This window comes from Bombus terrestris, chromosome 10 (assembly GCF_910591885.1).
Source record: "Bombus terrestris chromosome 10, iyBomTerr1.2, whole genome shotgun sequence".
NCBI classification, from domain to species: domain Eukaryota; kingdom Metazoa; phylum Arthropoda; class Insecta; order Hymenoptera; family Apidae; genus Bombus; species Bombus terrestris.
The window spans coordinates 4,273,120-4,286,455 of NC_063278.1; the positions used below are offsets into that span (position 1 = coordinate 4,273,120).

General features: G+C 28.5%; 5 protein-coding genes across 7 annotated transcripts; 2 read left to right on the forward strand and 3 right to left on the reverse strand.

The window, feature by feature from the left end:
* Positions 1 to 258: 258 nt before the first annotated feature.
* Positions 259 to 2,521, forward strand: LOC100649848 (protein Mpv17). Of its 3 annotated transcripts, XM_012312711.3 has the most exons (6): positions 278 to 507; positions 599 to 761; positions 879 to 1,083; positions 1,178 to 1,293; positions 1,492 to 1,713; positions 1,784 to 2,521. In XM_012312711.3, the coding sequence occupies exons 3-6, from the start codon at positions 987 to 989 to the stop codon at positions 1,907 to 1,909; spliced, it is 561 nt and encodes a 186-aa protein (XP_012168101.1). In that variant the 5' UTR covers positions 278 to 507; positions 599 to 761; positions 879 to 986; the 3' UTR covers positions 1,910 to 2,521. The 3 variants fall into 3 exon arrangements, with proteins under 3 accessions (XP_003398381.1, XP_012168101.1, XP_012168100.1); XM_012312710.3 differs by having other exon boundaries at positions 278 to 761; XM_003398333.4 differs by having other exon boundaries at positions 259 to 1,083.
* On the reverse strand, positions 1,921 to 6,354 carry LOC100649739 (glutamate--cysteine ligase catalytic subunit). The gene is made up of 10 exons (XM_020865064.2): positions 6,157 to 6,354; positions 5,749 to 6,049; positions 5,010 to 5,119; positions 4,648 to 4,833; positions 4,393 to 4,565; positions 4,085 to 4,299; positions 3,611 to 3,979; positions 3,180 to 3,530; positions 2,923 to 3,104; positions 1,921 to 2,828 (listed from the first exon to the last, which is right to left on the reverse strand). Exons 2-10 carry the CDS (start codon positions 5,896 to 5,898, stop codon positions 2,660 to 2,662), a joined length of 1,905 nt encoding a protein of 634 aa, XP_020720723.1. The 5' UTR covers positions 5,899 to 6,049; positions 6,157 to 6,354; the 3' UTR covers positions 1,921 to 2,659.
* Positions 6,355 to 7,256: 902 nt separating this feature from the next.
* LOC100649541 (60S acidic ribosomal protein P0) lies at positions 7,257 to 9,506 on the reverse strand. The gene is made up of 5 exons (XM_003398330.4): positions 9,374 to 9,506; positions 8,695 to 8,782; positions 8,201 to 8,611; positions 7,762 to 8,106; positions 7,257 to 7,511 (listed from the first exon to the last, which is right to left on the reverse strand). Exons 2-5 carry the CDS (start codon positions 8,746 to 8,748, stop codon positions 7,368 to 7,370), a joined length of 954 nt encoding a protein of 317 aa, XP_003398378.1. The 5' UTR covers positions 8,749 to 8,782; positions 9,374 to 9,506; the 3' UTR covers positions 7,257 to 7,367.
* Positions 9,507 to 9,964: 458 nt separating this feature from the next.
* Positions 9,965 to 10,435, forward strand: LOC105666148. The gene has a single exon (XM_012312708.3). It carries the CDS (start codon positions 9,965 to 9,967, stop codon positions 10,433 to 10,435), a length of 471 nt encoding a protein of 156 aa, XP_012168098.1.
* A 582-nt stretch (positions 10,436 to 11,017) lies between these two features.
* On the reverse strand, positions 11,018 to 13,154 carry LOC100649418 (serine palmitoyltransferase 1). Its single transcript, XM_003398329.4, has 2 exons — positions 11,906 to 13,154; positions 11,018 to 11,803 (listed from the first exon to the last, which is right to left on the reverse strand). The coding sequence occupies exons 1-2, from the start codon at positions 12,813 to 12,815 to the stop codon at positions 11,298 to 11,300; spliced, it is 1,416 nt and encodes a 471-aa protein (XP_003398377.1). The 5' UTR covers positions 12,816 to 13,154; the 3' UTR covers positions 11,018 to 11,297.
* Between the last annotated feature and the right edge of the window lie 182 nt (positions 13,155 to 13,336).

The following is a 13,336-nucleotide window of genomic DNA, read 5'->3' on the forward strand; positions in this document are numbered from 1 at the left end:
GGCGTTCTTTCATTTTTAAATTGGGATAAAAACGAAACTAAATAACTAATCGATACAATTTTTTTTACTAAATTAAAGGTGGAAGTCCAACAACAAGAAAACAATATAGCTCAGATGCTTTGAACACGTTGAGAAAACAAAAGAATATGCTAAGACCATCTATTGACAAAATCCGGAATTACTTTGTTGCCAACCCAATAGTATAGTTAATGGATTAATGACGTCATAACTCATATCGTAAAGAAATAAGGTAGGGCAACAAATTACGGACGCAATGCGGAAAGATGTAAGAAGAAATTTACTTCATGTAATATGAGCGAGTTGTAGAGTGATAGCGAGGGTAATATGATCTCATGTTATCATTGGTGAGAGATTTTACTTGGCAATGGTAACCCTGGTCAGCGGTACTATATGGGTAATAACAATTCAGCCTGAAATTCCCCAAGTTCTTAAACGGCTACACAACACAATCACGGCTTTGGTAACAGAATACCAAGCAAATGCCTGGTAAAATATAGTACATATGTACATGTACATATATCTTTAAAATAAAGTATCTATAAGTATATTAAAACATTATTTACTTTTTATAATGCAGTTTTATAATTGATGACAAAAACTAGGATTGATAATATCAGAGAAGAATTTCTTCTCTTGTAACATAAAATAGATATATATATGTATGTGTGTGTTATCATACATGCGTGTATGTGTACTATGATTTTATGAATTAAATAAAATCTACGATACTACTGTAAATTGTAAGTTTAGTAATCCACGTGTTTCACATTGTTACATATTATCACATGTCGTGTATTTATTAAATCTCATATAACGTGAATTAAATGTACTAATCAAATATATTTTCAATAAAATAGTTTCATAATATGACAACCATATACATTGTGTGTACGTAATATCAGATTAAAGATACGTAATATGCATGAAGTTAAAAAGTAACCAACAAAGTTTTAATAACTTTTAATATGATAATGACACATCCTACGAACATGTTGAGTGTTGTCAAAATATACCAAAGGTTCTTAACAAGATATCCGTTACTCACTCAAGCGGTACAAGCGGGTAAAGAATATACATATACAGCATTTTTGAAATATCAAAAATTCTTTTATTATTATACATATATTAATAGTTATTTACATTTTTAAACGGATAGGTACGTTAATGGCACTTGGAGATCAGATTGCACAAAATCTAGTTGAGCGAAGAAAAATTAAAGATTTAGATTTTATAAGAACAGCTCAGTTTGGATGCATAGGACTTTTCCTTACTGTAAGTAAATTTGATATAAAATTGCAAAAATGTTTGATTTTTATTTATAACATGTATGATATTGATTTACTAAAGCTTAATAATGCATATGATTGTAAAATAATAATAAAATGTATAAAACAATTGATTAAGTTGAATAAATTATACATTTGTTGCATAAGCTTTTATAAAATAAATTCCATTAAACTTATATGGCAGGGTCCTGTCACACGAACTTGGTACGGAATATTAGATAAATATATTGGCTCAAAAGGAGGAATTGTAGTATTAAAGAAGGTGTCTTGTGATCAATTATTTTTTGCACCTGCATTTTTAATAGTTCTACTATCAACAATTGGTATTCTACAAGGAAATGACTTAGAACAGTTAAAAAAAAAATTGTATAATGAGTATCCAGATATTTTAAAAAATAATTATAAGGTAACATATTAAGACAATATATATCTAAAAATATTTAAAAATAAATTTGTGAATGAAAAATTTGTTTTAGATTTGGCCTATGGTACAACTATTTAACTTTTATTTTGTACCTTTACATCATCAGGTTTTAGTAGTACAATCTATAGCTTTGTTATGGAATACTTATATCTCCTATAGGACAAGTTCAGGAAAATAAAAATAAGAATATAAAATAAGTAAAAATTTATAAACATATTTTTTTAAATACAAATGTTAATACTATTAAATTTTGTTAAGTATTGTTCACAATAAAATAATAAAATTCGACTTTTGGGAAAAACTACATGATATTTATCATTAAATAAACAATATAGTATTGTAACATAAAACAACAATAGCACTATAGACGATGTAGATCCCAAAAGCTTTTCGTTATAAATTTAAAAAAAAATGTTTTTTTCTATATTATGAAGTACATTTGACCTCGAAGAAAACAATTGCTGTTCGTTTATTTCCTAAAATTGATGCATGTAGGACATGTTTCATTGTAATTTAGTAGTTGTTATTTATGTTTAAGCATATCAACATTGTAATTTATATTGTATGTTTATATTAAAATTTGTCCTCTAATTAAACTGTTATTGCAAAGTAAATTGTTATTTTTTACAAAAGTATACATCTTTTTAATGTACTGGGTATAATATCATTTTATGGAATGTTACCGTTTTTAAAAACCATGAAATCATTGGACGTGAACACACAATATTTTAAATGTTAAGTATGTACAAGAAGATCTGAAGTGCACTAAAATAAACGAAAATTAAATCTATATTAATCGTTATCTATTTAAGTTATTGTGTATCTATATTATATATATATATATAATATTACATATATATATATATATGTAATATTATATATATATCCATTTAAGCATATTTAAGCCATTGTCATTAACAACAATAATTCACATGGGAACCTTTTCCGCTTTTGCAACTGCTGCAGGTATAGTTTCATTAGTTTTTGATAGTATACACGTTCCGAGTAATTCTGGACACGATATTTCATTAGATACAATCTTTTGTACTTTTTTTAATAAGTCATAGTTGATGCGTTGTGTTATTACAGAATCGTTTCTATATAATGTAACATAGAATTAGAAATATAATAAAAGTTTTCATACATTTTGCACAGACACATACACATATATATACTAAATGACATACGTACTTGTACTCTGGGTGTGAAACAACTTCCTTCCTTAACCATGCAGCAGTCGTTAATAATTCTCCAGAAGCTCTTTTTTGTATGAATTTCATATATGCTTGTACAGTACAATGTGTATCCGCATCTACATCCATACTAGCTAAGTACGAATTTACTAACGGTATTAAACCCGGAAAAATACCATCCTGATACAAATAATATATTATAGGATATTTTTGAAATCTGTTAATTGATTTCATTCATGAACAAAGTATTAATACCTTTCCATTAATAATTTCGTTAACAGTAAATTCTGTATACTCTGGTTGTCCATCATCTTGCTTTTTTGCGTCTGATGTAATATCTTGACGGAACCAAAATTTTTCTGCTGTAACTGCATTTCTCCTTTGTGCCCGAGCCATATTTTTATCAACTTTACTAATTGGTATCAGAAGGTTTAATTTATAACTTAAAATAACTCTTGTAAGAAGGACAATAAAACAAACTATTGCAGCATTTTCAAAATCCGTAATTTGAACTTCGCATGGACGAAATTCAACACGCCATCCTATAGATGAATTTGGTGGTGGTGGCTTGAATCGCATAGTTTGCCAATTAGTTGATTGTATGTTCTGAAATTTTATATTTTGTGTTTGTATACAAAGCTAAATTTTTATAGATAAACTTAATTGATAATAATAATGATAATTACTTCAAAGTGATCAGTATCCTCCAAATCATTTTGATGAACTTTTTCAGAAAATAAAGATACAGTATCTCTGATAAATAAATGAGCTATATGTTGTGCAAGTAATTTATCAATTCCATTATCTAATAGTTGTTTATATACTTCATCATCATACGTTAAGGGAACATCGTTATATTTTTCTCCTTGTTCACTAAGATATGAATCAATAGAATCGTATCTAGATTTACTAATTCTGAATTTATTTTCTTCCAAAGGCTTTAAGCCACGTTCCTCTTGTGTTCTGCAGTCTACAGAGCAAGATATCACATTCCACCGGCAATCAACGTCGCTTATATATCCTCGGTAAAATGGACTAGCAGCAGTCAGAGCCAACTATCGAATGTTAAATAAATGTTCTGTAGAATGCGCGAAAGAATATGCTAACTTCATGCCTTCATAGCTTATGAAAACATAATTATATTTTTACATATTACTGACCATTATTGGACATAAAGGTGTTAATTGGTCATATAATGTCCTTGCTTCCTCTATGTTACAAGCCTGAAAAGTAAGTTGTAGACAGCAACAACCCATTCCAAAACCCATGGCATCCATGTAAATATGATCTTCTCTTGCTGCACAACTTGATTCATCTTCAATAAAGGGACTAAAATCCTCTTTAAAAGGACTTGAAACATTTTTATCTTTGTAAACTGCAAAGAAACACTTCATGTCAAGCTCTAACTGAATTTTTATATTCATAAAAAGATACAAATGTGCAACTATTAAATACAATAAGTACATACTAGGAATGTTTATAGCAACTTTTTCTCCACGTCGTAGTCTTATATTTCTCGTTAATGTTTTAAATCGCGGATGACCTGGATATATAGCTTCATCTGGAAAAAATAAACTTTTTGATGCCCCTGAATTTGGAGTTGGATGTGTTGGAGGATCTGTGAAATCATATGCTCCTGTTCTGTAAGAAAATATTTAAGCTAACAATGTATTTCATACATATCAAATATAATAAATTTTGATAAAAATACTAATTTACATACCTAGGAAAATTAGTTAAAGACATTAAAACTTCATTGGGTTCAAGTAATTTTGAAGCTTCTTGCCTTCTATATCTCATGTTAGCTTCAACAACATTAAAATGAACTAATAAGCCACCATATGGCTTTCCTGGTGTGCCTTCTAACATATAAGCACCATATTCAGGTCTCCATAATGATTTAATATTGCTGTGAAACAAATTATTTAAATATTTTAGATTATTTTATCATTATTAAAAAAAATATAATTATTATTAAAATATATTGTTATATATTTAAACAGCCAACTTAAGATATATTTCAGTAGTATTTGTAATTTATATCAATTAAAATTCTTTTTAAAAAATAAAGAATAAGATACTTACTCTGGATCATTATATTCTTTTTCATTTAATGTTTTTAATATTTCTGCAGCTCTTAAACTAAGCTTTGCAGTTTTTGCTTTATCATCAAATTTAATAAGCATATATTCAACCTATTTAGAAATCACATTAAAAATATTAATAATTTAAATATGGAAATAACAGTGATAAGAGTAGATTTAAAAAATATGTCAATTTTGTAATAAGTGGGCGACATATCAATAAAATAGAGCAAAAAATGTTGAATCATGTATCTAAGACTGAATTGTAGTTGGAGAAAACTCAAGGTCATTCCTTATAGTAGTTTAATATCTATAATTGCTGGAAATATTCATTCATTGCCTCTACAAACATTAATCTCGTAAGAACGTTATAAAGGTTCAAACAAATAAAAGTAATATACAGATAACAAATAGATAATGAATTAAGGTCTAAATTTAATTTTTTATCAAAATTATATTTTTACAATTGTACATAGGATATAATAACTACATTATTATATTAAATTAGAAATAATATAATAGAAATAATATTTATCAATAAAATTAAAATTATTCTTCAAAAATTAACATGAGTTTATAATAAAAGATATTGCGTGATTTGTATTTCTATCATTCCGTACGAAAATTACACGAAAAGAAGATAACGTTCTTTCTAATAACTTAGTATATATATTATTGCATGACATTACGATATATGTTGATAAATGTCACATAACGAAAATGTAAAAAATAAATATTACCTCATCGCCCCATTTGAGTATATCACCCTGTCGATCCCTGAGTCTCTTGTATAGGTTAATGAATTGAATAATTCCATGTTTCCGAACATGGTCAGCAAGATTTTTCGTTTCTTCCCAGGTTAAAGGGCTTCCTTCGGATAGTAATCCCATTATTATATAGAACAATTAATATAAGCTTTTTTTTTTAACTTGACACTTGAAATAGAATTTCGCGCAAGATCGACTTAACCCGATTTCTGCCGAGTTATATCGAAATACAATCTTAACTTCACGTTCACGCACGGAGAAACCGCCACAAATCCTACAATGAAATAAAGTATAATACTGCTTTGTAGACTAACTACAGTCTTTTATGAGTATCCCGTCACTTCAATGATATATAACTACAAGGTAATCATATCCTCCTACCACAACTCCGACTAGAAACACTTGGAGATATCGGCTTAAAATATTGTCAATTCATGTTTCAATTGATAAAACTTAGGTAATTGTATAGTAATAATTGTTTTTTTTAGATAGCAATATACCATTCTTTCCTTGATAGATAATCATAATATAACATTTCTCTGGTCAGTCCAGATGACTCACGTGTGTAATTAAACAGATTAACCCTCCGCAATACAGAACGCGGATTCCGGTAGCCGGGTCAATCGTGGTTCATATGTATGTACTATTAAGAACTTACTAATGCAGATTCTCTATAGTCGTACTTGTAGGCTATAGTCCGCTACATATTTTATATCTTACCAGTTATATCATGTAACTTTTTTCTTAAATAGAAATGCGGTCTACCGTAAGTAAAGCAAAATGAAACAATAAATTTGTAAATTATAGGTAAATGATACTCTAATTTAAGTAAATAAACATTACAGGCAATATTATTTGTTACATAAAATTGTTTATTTATGTATAATGTAAATATAAATAAAAAAGAATTTTAATATAAAATGACATTTGTATTTGTATAATTTTTACGTTTTTTCTTAAAGCGCTGTTTTTAGCGGGAGATATCCCGCTAAAGGGATGATCAATTTTATCACTACAGATATATACTTCTTTTACTTTTACGTTATCCTAGTGAACTAGCCATAGGAACGCAAGAATTAATTATTAATATGGATGAAAAATTCGATAGACAGATACTGATTTTATCATATGTTTTAGTATGATAAAATAAAGAATTTGTACAAAAATTTATGTAATTTTAATTATTTTATAAATCTTGGCTATATACAAACCAATAATATTGACTCTTATAGTTAAGATAATTAACCATAAATAATTATCGACTAAATAAAAATCTTTGACATGTCTTCAAAACATTTTCTATACTTATTACACTAAAATTTTGATCCTTATTTTTAAAATTTTTACTTTTATCAATTACCATTTGACGTCATATCATTCGTTTAAATGGTGTAATATTTACCTTTATTATCGATATAAATTTGTGAAAATAAATGAAGGTAACAAATAAGTAAAAGGATTGATTAAACTGATATGCAACGTATGTTATGAATCACTTTTTATTTCAGTGTTGTATGTCTTGAAGGTTCGGTTTAATAAAATATTCACGTCATTAATCATGTAATACATATATATGTATGTACATTCGTATTTTAGTCGAACAAACCGAATCCCATATCTTCGTCTTCTGATTCAGATTCCTCTTTCTTTTCTTCTTTTTTTTCCGCGGCTGGTGCTTCTGCAGCAGCCGTAGCTGGTGCAGCAACAGAAACTGCAGCAGCAAATTTACTTGGGTCCTATAAAAACGTTAAATAATGTTAGATGGGTTTTAATAATTACATGTAAACTATACATAGTATATGTTATCAGACTGCATTTTACGCATTTTTCAACAAGAATCTTAATAGTGCCAGTGGGTTCCACTATTTCTAGTTCTGGCACTAATTACATAAGATTTTCAGAAACATGATTCATCACATCAATATTTTAGAAACTTATTACAGTATGTGTTGATGAAAATTGAAAAATTACGTGAATATAACATACCTTGATGTATTCCTTAATTGTAGTTGCTTCTGGAAATTCAATATCAGTCACAGCAGCAATGGCCAACAGATTCTTGAATCCATTAGCGATACTGTGAGGAGCACTAGCTACTGTGGGATAGCCAATAGCTAAACACACTGCGGCTAAGTTTGCCACTCCAGCCATGAACTTTTCTCTTAAATCTTCTGGTTTGATGTCCAAAATTTCAGGTGCAAAAATAGTACCCGAATCATAGACTTGTTCAACAAGTAAACCATATGAAAATGGAGAAATGTTCAACATATTTAAAAGAGTAGCTTCAGATGCACCCACTTTATCACCTGGTTTTAAAATATGTACATCGTTCTAAAACATAATGAAATATAATTTTTTACTTGTTATTATATTAACCTTTTACTCAGACAAAAAGATATTAATTTAAATTGAATCATATGCTTACAATAATTTCAATAGTACCCTTAGAGATTTTGGTAGGAATACTCAAAGCTTGAAAGAATGATGTTTTCTCAGGCCCAAGACCAGTGTTTTGAGCAGGAATAATTACACTTAGTGGTGCAATAGCACCTGCTCTAGCTGGTGCTCTGACTTTGTTTTCCAAAAGTTTGTCCCTTACTTCGATTAAGTCTCCACGGGTAAAAACAAAACCGACATTTCCACGAATATGTGGAAGAAGTTTTTCGAGGGCAGCATTGCGTTCAATATGACCACGAATAGCTTTCCTCATCATTGTGTTCTTTCCCATTAATACAACAGCATTCCCACGAAGGGACATACGGATTTGTTGCATTTGTTTCGAACCAACATTGTCGGCACCCACAATGAAACATTTTGGGTAATCATCCAATAGTTGCTATATAAAAAATATATATATAATGTAGATATGAATTAAATATTTTAGTGATGATTTCGCGATAAAATATTTGAAATACTTACAACAAGTTTTGTAAAGTAATTGGATTTCCATGTTGCCTTGTCCTCCCTACCCATCTTGAAGTGTGTATAGGGACAAAACGTTTAAGGACTAGAAATAAAGAGTCTTATTTATATATAATTTACTATTAATATTTTAAGGCATTTCACAAAAATTAAAATCAGACTACACGCATGTGTAATGTATAATCTTGTAATTCGCACACAGATGGGTTCTGCTATTTCTAGCGTCTGTATGGTTCTCGAATTATCAGACATTTTATTTTATCATCATATAATTTTTCCTATTTTCTTATTTATTTTACAAATATTCATGAAAAACAAATATTGTATAAAAATTCTATATAATTCATCACACATATAAGTATATGTAGACAATAAAATTTATACATGCGCTTCCATTATAAGCATATATGATAGTTTTATATGCATAAATAATCGATACTTTTAAACATATAAATTATAAATATGAAAATATTTAGGAATTACTAAAATTAAGGTTAGGTGACCGCATGGCATGTACATATTGTTTATTTTCACTTGAATAATCAAGAATATCTTATACCTTCTGCATTTGATTAATGAAACATGATTTAAATAGTATTATAAAATGATTTTTATAAACACAAAGTAAGTAAGCTATTATTTTATCACAAAAATAATGTAAAATAAATTTTCCTACCTCAGCAAAAATTTGCGGGTGCAATGTGGAAGAAAGAGGAAGTTCTTCCTCCTCCATGACACAAAGATTTACCGGATACGCGCCTCAGGAAAATCATTATCCTAGCGCGAATATTTAAAAAATGTCTAAATGCACATAAAGAAATAAAGTTACATAGAAATTATAAATTCTTAAATACGCTGTTTTCATAATACGTAAGTTGAATAGTTAAAAGTAAACGATATCTCGAAATTAAATTTCAGGAACAGTATAGTTATTACCATTAATGCCGTTGAATTTGTTTTTTCATGGTCTACAACGATATTGAAATTGGATTACAAACATATTGTTCTTCTATTCGATTTGTCTCTTTGGAATAACATAGCTGTATGTTTGACCGTCGTAACCTCAGGCCGTCAGTTGTTAAATACAAACAATGTAGGAGTTACAACAGTTAATTACCGCTTCTTGTAAACAGTGGACATTAGTTTAAGACGATCTGTGTAAAACGTGAATATGAATATAGTTTTTGAACATTTTGATTCTGGAATGTCAAAATCATTATTTAGTGTATCTTTTATTGCTTAAAATTCATTTATGTAGGAACAGATTATGGGTAAATCAAAGAATTTACTTGAAAACGAAAGGAAACAAATCGTAAGGCTGCGAAAGCAAAGTAAAACCTTCACCGAAATAGCAAATATAGTGAACAGGTCAGAAACGGCTTGTAAGCAAGCTTGGTATAAATTTTTAAAGGCAGGCATGTATTGCGATCAACCGAAAAACGGAAGACCACGGAAAACAACGCCGAAAATGGATCGCCGAATTCATCGATTGAGCGGAAAGGATCGTTTTCGTAGTGCAAATAATATTGCTGTGGAAATAAATTATAAAAACGATACACAAATTAGTGCTAGAACTATTAGGAGAAGATTAGAAGACTTTAACTTAGGAGGACGAAAACCCCAAAAGAAACCATTGCTGAGTTCTAGGAATCGAAAAAGACGACTTGCATTTGCTAAAGCTCAAAAATTCAATCGAAAATTTGTGGAGCATCATAAAAAAGACAGTACAAGGTTATAAATCGAAAAATTTAAATGAACTTTACAATTGAAACAGCTTGGAGTAATATTACGGTAGATCAATGTAAAAAATTAATAGATTTTATGCCAAGAGGAAATGATAAGAAATAACGGGTATTGGACAAAATGTTGAATTTAAAAAGTAATATTTTTTTATATAGTCTTAAACTTTTGACCGATGAGATATTATACAGATTTCATTCCTTTTTTTATAACTTAGTTACTGAGCAAAGTATTAAAATGAAATTTTTTTTAAAGTGTATAAACAAATGTCTAATTAGTTAATACCAAAAGTAGAACACTGTATTTATATTTTTTATGGAAAGTAAATCAATTATTTATTTTTTCCATTTTGTCTTAATCTTTTGTCCGCTACTAATAACAAATGAGAGTGATATTTAGTGGGGCTACCCTGTATATGCAAAATTATATTTAAGAAATAATTGATTACAAATTAAATTTGAAATGCAAACTATTAATTTAGTTTAAACATTAATGTTATTCTGAAGTATAATTATTTTGTAAGTACTACTATAATATGCATTGTTATAGCATAAAATAGATGATAAAAATCTTACATTGCTTTATATTTATTTATTCATTTGAAATTACACATAATATAATTATATTTAATTCAAAATCAGTTTTAAATTAATTTTTATAATATGATATATTCATCACAATATGAAAATGGCACAATATTATATAAAAAATAATGTCAAATTTGTTGAAAAGGAGAATACTTTGCTATATATAATCAATTAATATATAATCAACCATATATTGATAGAGAAAAATAATTCATGTGTAAAACATATATTAATTTTAAAACACTGGTTTTAAATTTTTTCTTTTACTTTCAATTATACTGATAGTATTTCTTCAGCGCAGTTTTTCAATACATTCACTGCAAAATCAATGTCACTTTTGTTGAGAAGTGTAGAAACACAAAGTCTAAGACTAGGCCTAGGTACATTTTTCTCTGCTTCTAAATAGGCAGGAGTTATGACTGCTAAATTATTTTCAATACATTTATCAGAGATTTTAGAAAGCAATTTTTCTTCTGTAGCACGGTCTTTCTTATTCTTTAAATATACATGTTTTACTGGGGATTCTGGGAAACTTGAACATTCCAGGCAATGAATGTTTTGGAGTCCCTCATTTATGGCTATGCAATTATCTCTTAATGATCTAAATAGTTGTGGATTATTTTTCATAATATTTAAAGAAGTAATAGCGGCAGTTGTTAAAAGAGGTGGTAAAGATGCAGAAAAGCAATATCCAAGACCAGATAAGCGTTGGTGTTCAATAATAAATGATGTGCCTACACAGAAACCTCCAATAGACCCCATTGCCCAATCCAGAGAACCTAAAAAGTATAAAGTATATAAAATATAATACAAATTATTAATAGAAATTAAGATCTATAGTAGTTTATTGCTGATAATTATAATTGAATAATATTGCTTACCCATAATCATATCAATTTCGCGTTTAGGAACATCAAAGTGTTCAGTGATACCTTTCCCATGTTTACCAAGAGTTCCAAATGATATTGATTCATCAATAAATATCCTTAATTTATATTGCCTACAGAGTGCAACCAATTCTGGTAGTGGACAAATATTTCCAGTATTCATATAAATACCCTCAACTATTAGAAAGCGTTTGATTTTAGCTGCTTTTTTAAGGTTTTGTTCATCAATTTTTGCTTGTTTCATCAATAAATTACTAAGATCATTTACATCATTATGTTTAAAATAAGTAATATTAGCCTTAGTTGCATCTAATCCTTTCTGTATAGCAAAATTTACTTGTTCATCTACAAATATAAGATCCCTGCGTTTACAATAAGCTGCAATTGCAGACGCAATTGTACTAAATCCATATGAATATACAACTGCTTCTTCTGTATCTGTATAATCTGCTAAACGTTCTTCTAATTCAAGATGAACATCCACAGTACCATAAAATCCACGTGGACCACAAGAACCAACTCCATACTTTCTTATTGCTGCTATTGCATCCTTTTCTATTTCATTATTTTCAGTTAAACCTAGGTAATTGTGCGTACCTAAATTCAAGCAATCTTTCCCATCTACCACTATTCTTTTACCAGCTCTAGATGTTATGCATCTTGGATTTAAAGATATATGATTCATCTGTGGATTATTTATGAGAGGTTCAGGATTCCATTCCGCAAGTTTCCTTTCTATTTCATCTTCAGTTAATGTTCTATCTCGACTGAAATATCTCTTACTAATAAACCAAATAAGCCACAGAATTAAGAATGTTCCTAGTAACATATGATATTGAGGTATTGTACTCAAAATATTCATTGATTCAATAAATATAAATTTTGTGCTCATGTTTTTGGTCATATGATATTTTACAAATACCCTGTTTTTATTTTCGTATAACTTCTAACGTGACTTAATCACCTTATGTAATACTTTGTATTACTTTTGATTAATATACTTGTGCAAAATAATTGTAGTGAATACATACATACTTTAAAAAGCTTATTACTCTTTGAAGTGTTACACGTAGGAATGATATTGATAATTGTACTCTAAAAGCAAATTGGTATTGCAAAATATTAAGAAAGTTTTCATTTCATACTGATAAATACTCTTAACAAAGCATTAGATAAAACTAATTGTGACTCAGCTTAGCAGCAATGATTGCGCCTTGCGGTTACTTCTTTCGAAGAACCAAATAAAAACCAGGTGGCAGCACCGATATATATATATATATATACACGCATGCATACACATGTATACATATAATATCAATACGAAATATATATATGTGAAATATTATCTTGAAATATATTTATCATACAAATTTTAGAGTCCATATAAACACATTTCACTACAATTTTAATTACATTATAATACGT

Bases quoted from the DNA above. Each gene is read 5' to 3' on its own strand.
- LOC100649848 (XM_003398333.4), top strand. From the start codon at position 987: ATGATAATGACACATCCTACGAACATGTTGAGTGTTGTCAAAATATAC. The intron at 1,084-1,177 runs GTAAAGAATATA...TTAAACGGATAG, and splicing joins CACTCAAGCGGTACAAGCGG to GTACGTTAATGGCACTTGGA. The intron at 1,714-1,783 runs GTAACATATTAA...AATTTGTTTTAG, and splicing joins TTTTAAAAAATAATTATAAG to ATTTGGCCTATGGTACAACT.
- LOC100649739 (XM_020865064.2), bottom strand. From the start codon at position 5,898: ATGGGATTACTATCCGAAGGAAGCCCTTTAACCTGGGAAGAAACGAAA. The intron at 4,566-4,647 runs GTATGTAAATTA...ATTTTCTTACAG, and splicing joins TCTTTAACTAATTTTCCTAG to AACAGGAGCATATGATTTCA. The intron at 3,105-3,179 runs GTATTAATACTT...TATTTGTATCAG, and splicing joins ACGAAATTATTAATGGAAAG to GATGGTATTTTTCCGGGTTT.
- LOC100649541 (XM_003398330.4), bottom strand. From the start codon at position 8,748: ATGGGTAGGGAGGACAAGGCAACATGGAAATCCAATTACTTTACAAAA. The intron at 8,612-8,694 runs GTAAGTATTTCA...TTTTTTATATAG, and splicing joins ATTACTTTACAAAACTTGTT to CAACTATTGGATGATTACCC. The intron at 7,512-7,761 runs GTATGTTATATT...ACGTTTTTATAG, and splicing joins CAATTAAGGAATACATCAAG to GACCCAAGTAAATTTGCTGC.
- LOC105666148 (XM_012312708.3), top strand. From the start codon at position 9,965: ATGGGTAAATCAAAGAATTTACTTGAAAACGAAAGGAAACAAATCGTA.
- LOC100649418 (XM_003398329.4), bottom strand. From the start codon at position 12,815: ATGACCAAAAACATGAGCACAAAATTTATATTTATTGAATCAATGAAT. The intron at 11,804-11,905 runs GTAAGCAATATT...TATACTTTTTAG, and splicing joins CGAAATTGATATGATTATGG to GTTCTCTGGATTGGGCAATG.